The 7,676-nt window shown below is 29.1% G+C and overlaps 1 protein-coding gene across 1 annotated transcript; it reads left to right on the top strand.

The window, feature by feature from the left end:
* Positions 1 to 388: 388 nt before the first annotated feature.
* On the top strand, positions 389 to 2,681 carry LOC122514978 (protein CLEC16A homolog). The gene is made up of 4 exons (XM_043632114.1): positions 389 to 495; positions 556 to 1,367; positions 1,698 to 2,206; positions 2,487 to 2,681. Exons 1-4 carry the CDS (start codon positions 389 to 391, stop codon positions 2,679 to 2,681), a joined length of 1,623 nt encoding a protein of 540 aa, XP_043488049.1.
* The last annotated feature ends 4,995 nt before the right edge of the window (positions 2,682 to 7,676 follow it).

Raw genomic sequence — 7,676 nt, 5'->3', positions numbered from 1 at the left:
AATAAATAAAAATAGCACACAAATGTGTCGTTAATGTTATCGAATTTTTTTGTATAATCGAGGAAAAATGCAATAAATAAATAAATATATTGTAAAATATTAATAATTGTACGATATAAACTGTGTGCATATCAGATATTTGAAATAAAAAACAAAATAAAAATGATTTTTTTTTGTTGATAGATCGATATTAAATAAAAACATTGTACATCAAATCTTTTGTTTTGTTTAGCAGCAAACGATTGAAACAAAAATGTGAAAGTATTTTCTACACGTCAAATTAATCGACACATAACCAAACTACATATATCATATATACAATATTACAATTACAAAATATAATAAACCATTCGGAGTGATTTAATTTTTAACGATGATTTGATACACAATGTTGGAAGTATTCAAACTAATTAACAGTTTGATCTTGATCCTATCAATATTATTCCAATTAACTACAAGCAAACCTCTAATTAGATCATACAATAATATTTCCAAGTAAGTAATTAAATAATTTATCTAAAAATCTGTGTCTGTGAATAATTCGTTATATGTTAGGATCAATAAAGAGCTGAATAATAATCAATTGAACAATGAGGAGGAACAAATGGCGATACTGTTCAATAAAACTTTGGATTATTTGATACCACGACGTCGTTTATTGGACGATCATAATTCTCATAATTATTCTAAACTCAAAGGAACCCAACGATCCAACATTTCTATTAATACCAATGAGAATAATCCTGCAACTTCGACATGGTCATCGGAGGTTACAGTTAACACGGAATATTTTTCTAACGCACCGATCGTTTACGAAGATTCTACGCGTGTTAGAAGAAAAAGAAATGCTTTGGAAGATGACAATCGGTCGAAGTTTGACGAGGAACATGAAACTGATGATAAAATGAACAATAAACGTTCATCATCGTCGTCATCGTCATCTGATAACGATGACAGTGGGGATCAAAGTTCGAACGTGGACAAATCTGAAAGTGACGAGCTCGAAGATTACAACGAAGAGTCCAACGACAACGAAACGGATGATCAAGAAAACGTAGCTCAATCCAAGGATACGAAAACCAAACGAGAAAGTTCGGATTACGATTACGCCGAAGATCAGGATAATAAATCGTCGAACGATGTTAGAGTTAAACGCGACGAAACTAAACAGACCAACGATAAAACAGTGGCCAAACTCGAGGACGAAAATTCGAAAAACAACGAACTCGCTTCGTCGAACAAGATTGACAACGATAAAAGCAAAGAATCGGATGAGAAAAGGGACGATTTATCGGACGAGAAAAAGTTAACCAAAGAGGAAGAAGAAAATGGGGAATACGAGAAACGCGTGGAGGAAAAAATCAAACGTAAGATAGATTCGATAAAGGAAGAGATCAAACGGGAAATAGAAAGGAAACGTAGGGATCGTGAAATCGAGAAGAACAATGCCAAATTCGATGAAATTCGGAATAACGAAGAACAGGAGAATTCGAACGAAGAGATTGTTAATGTCGATGAAAAAATACTTTCGAAAAGATCGTCCGACGTTGTTGCTAGGCCTAAAAGAAAAATGGAAAAAAGAAGAAGAAGAAGAGGAAGGGTAGGAAGAGTAGGAAGAGGAGGAGGAGGAGGAGGAAGAAGAAGAAGAAGAAGAATAACATCGAACGATAATGATAAAATCGTGCATCGTTTGGAAGAAATCGAAGGTGTTGATAATCTCAGAGACGACGATTATCGAATTGCCGAATCGATTCGCGAAAGTAATATTAAAAAAAGATTTGCGACCGAGGAAAGATCCGCTGTTAAAGGTGAATCGATTAAGAATGATGACATTTCTATGAACAAGATTCCCGTTATTAAAAAACGCGAAAAGGTACGGCAAATGTTTATCGTTAAGGACGACAGCGACAAGAGACGAAGGAAGAAGAAAAAAAGAAAAATCAGTGACAACGAGGAACGCGAATTAACGTTTTATCCAAATTTACTTCGTAGAAATCAACGTGCCCTTGACGAGAAGAAGGTAAGGATTAAAAGAGCTAACGCAAGATTGGTTACTTTTGAATACAGGCCGCAAAATATCGAAGACGAGGAAAACGACGAAGGCAATGAATTCGGGGACGATGGTCTGGAAGACAGAACCTCCAATTTGAAAGATCGTAATAGTAATTCGTTGATCGAGGATCAAGAAGATAAAGAATACCAACGGGCTAATTTTCTTTTCCCTGGAATTTGATTTCAATTGTAATCGCAAATATTTTTTATATTTTTCCCTCGCAATTTCAGCGTTTACATTTTTTAATCGTTTTAATTGGTCCTTTTTTTCTTTCCTCCCCCCCATACGCTCGATCGATAAGAAATTGTTTACATTTTTAACTGCGATCGGTTAACGAGAAATTCTCGTTACCAACGTGACGAATAATAAAAGGAAAAATAATGTTAAATGTGTGTTAACCTTTTTTTGTTTTTTCTTTCTTGTTCGATTAAAGAGCCAATCCGATTTGAGAGCTTTGGCATCGTCACCGAGGGATTCGAATAGACGATTAATTACGGATTACAATGAAGCTTTCGGTGGTCTTCAGAGTCTTCGGGATAATCCTAATGGAGCTTTGACCAGATTTAAAAGGATCAAACGTGTTCTACAAAATTCACGAACTTCGCATAAAAATAAACTAACGGATTAATACACACGAGTCGTATAAAAATAAAAAAAAATAAAAAAAAGAGAAAAAGAAGAACTAACGTACACATTATCCAATTTAAATATAAAATGACATTTTTTTCCAATTAATTTATTTATATCTGTAATATTTAGGAACTATATAGTAGAAAGTTAATAATAAAACAAATTTCTTAAATATATTTAAAAAGAAAGTCGAGAATAAATTGCGTTCGTAATAATAATAATAATAATAATTATATTAATGAAATATTAAAAAGAATAAAATACAGAGAGGTTTTACGGGCAAATACACATACAAACACGACTGTATAGATGTTTTAAGATTTAATAATGAATGTACGATTAAACACAAAGAAGACACATAGATCGTTAACCCTTGTGCGCTTACATTATGGTTTTTAAAGGGGCTTTTCGGGCGGGTTTGGGCCGAAGGGGAGGAGGGATCATAGGAGTCAAAGGGAAGAAGTTTTTCTTTTCTTTCTTTCTTGCTTTCTTTCTTTTTTTATAAATCATTCTCATCACTCGAATGATACAATTCGTCAATCTCATATATATATATCTTCTCCTTTTTTTTTTCTTTCTTTTATATATTGTTTTGTTTCTTTTACTTTCTCTTTCTCTCTCTCTCTCTTTCTCTATAACGCTTGTTCCTAATTTTTATACAACAATATATGAAACAATTATTTACAATGATAGGTATTGCATTAAGAAGAGGAGTAGTTTTTTTTTTTCTTTTTCTTTTAAGTTTAGTTTAAGACTAAATGCTTATGTGTTTCTGTGTGTGTGTATGTATGTGTGTTCGTAGAGAAGAATTACTATACATAATTCAAGAATTAAAGCGATCGAGATCGAAAATTAATGTGGAAAATGATTATTTGAAAAAATAATTGTAAAAGAAATGAAATGAAAAAATATGTCGACGAATAAATATTCAAATCAATCTAGATGGCAAATTAATTTGAAAAATATTACGTTTCGTGTTTTTGGTTATAAAACAAAGAAATCATTAAGATTATAATTTTTGTTTATTAATTGTTTCATTTCGAGCTCGATCGCATGAGCAGGCCTGTGTACGAGTCGATAAATTAATGATCGTACGATTACGTTCCTTAATTATTAAGATTTGTTTTAATTAATTAATTAATTAGAGAACGCGCGAAACCGGATTCGAGTTTTCTTTTGTTCTTTTTTTTTTTTTTTCGTTTTCCTTCTTGTGTTTTGTTTTTATCGTAGGTTCGATTTTGGTTGGTTTCTTTTTTTTTTTTTTTAAATGTCGATCGGATCAGTCTGGCAAAGGCTCGTTGCTACAACGTTTTGTGAGGCACCGAATTTTCTTTTGTTTCTTTTTTTTTTCTTCCTTTAACGTAATTCATCTCATTTTTGTCTTCTTATTTAGAGAATAAAAAAAAAAAAGAAAAATAAGTTGGATCTCGTATTTCGTTCTTCTTCAAAATTCCATCCGGAGTAATATTTTATATATTTTTTTGGCTTTGATATATTTTTCTTTTACGAAGAAGAGAATATGAGAAGGAGTTCGATTGGATTCAATTTTTTGTTTTTTCTAACCTGACAATGCGTCGAATCGACGAGTTTCGAGAGCGTGTAAAAAGTTTGTGAAAGAAGAGAATAGTAGAGAAATGTTTCTTGTTCAAAGAGAAAAAAAAAAACAATTTTTAATTATTAATCGAGGGAAAAAAAGAAGTAAAAATGTTTTCATTATAACTTTTCATTCGGCCGATGGAATTCTGCGACGGAGACTTTTATCTATGATACATTTTTATTCTTATTGTTCATTTCTTTCATCCTTTTATCTTTTTTTTATTTGTTTTTTATAACGTCGTGTCTCGAAAGAGAAAAGTTTTTACCCTTTTTATTTAGAAAAATCGATGTCTGAGAAATGGTGTTCGCAATAATATAGTACAACAACGTAACGATATTACAGAATTAATGTATGTTCTTATATATATATTATTAATAATAATAGATAGTGTATTTATACCACAATAATATGGCTATTTACAAATCGTATGTACACGTTTCTTTTCTTCTTTTTCCTTTTTCTTTTTTTTTTCTTTTTGATTTGTCTAATTATTTCTTAGACTAATCTGAGATAAAAGACGAAATTTTTCTATTAATATACGTGTAATGTAATGTGTGTGTGTATTTTTCTCTCCCTCTTTTTCTTTTACTTATTCGTTTGTAGCATCACATTTGTAATAACCTCATACTTTCAAGATGGCTAACACATTTCAAGATGACTGCCTTTTTCAAGATGGCTACTTTCAAAATGGCCGATAAAAATGTAACTTCTATACCAAATAAGATAAAGAAAAATCGTCGTTCAAATAATTTTCTACAATGAAATTTTACCAAAAATATGTATACGTGTATGCGTGTTGATTTCAACATAAAAAAAAGGAGAGAGAAAGAGAGAGAGAGAGAGATAAAAAAACAAGAGCGAGAAGATCTATTTTTTTATTAACAAAATAAAAAAGGTAGTTTGTTTTTTTTAATTTTCATTTCTCATTCATTAGTATGTATTCTATTATACCAACCGGATTTGAAGTCGAAAAATCTTACATAGCAGTCGTTTCATTATGTAGAAGATGTGTATTTATTTATAATATGTATGTATTTATGCAAAGATTTCTTTTTTCTTCATATGATTCTTCATTTATTTGTCAGCGATATTCTATTTTTACCGACCGGACTCGATTTCTTTTTTTTTTGCGTTTCTTTTTGTCTCGATAGGCTCTCTCGTGTAATTACTATTAATATTTTTAAGTACTAATTGTAAGATATTTTTGCTTACGTTAATATTACACGATCATCTGAATTTCTAATATACGTTCCACTTCTCTGTTTTTTTTTCTTTTAATTATTATTCATCTTTGTCTTCAATTTCTTTCTCGTTTGTTTCTACTATTATTATTATTATTATTATTATTATTAATATTATTATTTTACATAATATAATCGACTCTTAAGATCTAAGGCGAATATTTAATACGCACTTTGGCACCATTTTCATGAAAACTGTACTCCTGTTTTTCGAAAAGAAAAATTTTCTTCTTTTTTTCTTTTTTTCTTTTATACACAAATTTGGACATATATGAAAAAAATTTGTTACGAGTTATAATTTTTATGGCTATAACGAGAGGACGTATGTATATACAATAATAGAAGGTACATGTGATAAGCGTTATCGATCGCTTTTAAGAATAGTTTTGTAAAACTTTCGATTATTCGAATCGAATCGAATTTCATTGCGATCATAATTCAACGATTCTTAAAAAAGCGTAATTGGTACATATATATACAATCAAATACGAACAACTCGGTATTTTTAATATTATCTATGTTAGTATATTATGTATAACATGTATGTATGAGTGATTTTACATAAGTAATTCTAAAAACTTTCAGTAAATGGTGAAAAGTGTATTATATGTAAAACCGTATATATATATATATATGAGATGCAGGCTGAAAAAGTTTTGTCACGATCTACACATTGAGAAATTAAGAATCGTTACAAAAGGAAATGTTTAATTCATATGTTATAATAAAAATTAAATAATATGAGAATAAAGAAAAAAAATAGAATAGGATCAAGTAGGACAATGAAGAATAATAACAATAACAATAATAATAATAATAATAATAATAATAATAATCGACGTGTGTTTTTTCCGATAATTCAAAGATAAATTACAAAGCTTTCGTACAAAGATTAATTATAATATACAAAATTTATATTAAAACTATGACGAGGATTTTTTTGAACGAGATTTATAAATTTATTTATAATATATATATTTATATAGGCAACTTATATATATATATATATATATGCATTCAAATAAACTATATATCGCGAATCCTCAACATTGGTGGTAATGGCGAAAAAATATGTTGGAAAAAGATGAAGGGAAACGAAATAAGAGTAGGAGGAGGAGGAGGGGGAAAGAAACATCACAGTGTGTGTGTGTGTGTATGTGTGAAAATTATTTACAATTATTTAACGAGTCTTCATTTAAAACGCGACTTATATATATATGTGTGTGTGTGTTTTTTCCATTTTAGTATTTCAGATTACACTAGAAAGCTACGAGTCAAAGATGTTACGATTAAATGTTTCTTCTTCCTATTCATTAATTTTTCTTATGTGTATATATATATCTTTGTTAAAGTAATAATATTAATAATAATTAAACAAAAAAAAAAAATAAAAAAGAAAAAGATCGACCAAATCTTTCGGTATATCGCACAATTGTCCCATACTTAATAATTTAATTATTATCAAATTTACAAAAATCTTACTATATAGAAACTAAAGCCTAAGAATTATACGAGACGATATTTAATTAATTCATTATTTATTTATTTATTATCGCGATTGCAAATTGTGTCTATATATTTAATTTATTCTAATAATATACGAGCAATTTTTCGATCCGGTCGGGTTCTTTTTAAATACGTTTTCATTTTTTTTTTGTGTTCTTTTTTTTCTTTTTTCTTTTTTAATTTCGTTTCTTAGACTTTCTCTTCTATAGTATTTTATTAATTATTATTAATTATTTTTTTGTTTTAAGGTGTGTCACAAAAGTGGTAAACAAACTTTTATTACACCGATAAAAATTCGAAGGTATTAACGTTGCGATATAGATTTCTTCCTACTAAAAACACCACACGCAGTCCGTATATATATTTAATATACAGGGTGTTTCTTAATATATAAGGGAATCCACTTTATGAGTTAACAAGGAGCCCCTCCCCCAAAAAAAACAACTGGTATCGTACGTGTCTTTGATGAATCTCGATTATTTCTATAAAAAAAACAACGTATTAATAAATGTACATCTCGAAATATACTTAAGATTAGTTTAAAAGATATTTTGTATTTCAATAATTACTTTCTATCTTTCATTCTCTAACACAATTATATTACTTTTATTTAAAATATCTCCTAAACTAATCATATTGCCACAAAATA

The sequence above is a fragment of the Polistes fuscatus genome, unplaced genomic scaffold (assembly GCF_010416935.1).
Source record: "Polistes fuscatus isolate 324 unplaced genomic scaffold, CU_Pfus_HIC Scaffold16, whole genome shotgun sequence".
In the NCBI taxonomy this organism is placed as follows: domain Eukaryota; kingdom Metazoa; phylum Arthropoda; class Insecta; order Hymenoptera; family Vespidae; genus Polistes; species Polistes fuscatus.
Note: the sequence above shows the minus strand (reverse complement) of the source record. Positions and strands in the feature narration are given on the sequence as shown.

What these genes read in the sequence shown, in the direction of transcription:
- LOC122514978 (XM_043632114.1), top strand. Translation starts at nt 389, where the DNA reads ATGTTGGAAGTATTCAAACTAATTAACAGTTTGATCTTGATCCTATCA. An exon ending in CGTGGAGGAAAAAATCAAAC is followed by an intron (nt 1,368 to 1,697) that starts GTAAGATAGATT and finishes ATCGTTTGGAAG; the next exon opens with AAATCGAAGGTGTTGATAAT. An exon ending in AAGATAAAGAATACCAACGG is followed by an intron (nt 2,207 to 2,486) that starts GCTAATTTTCTT and finishes GTTCGATTAAAG; the next exon opens with AGCCAATCCGATTTGAGAGC.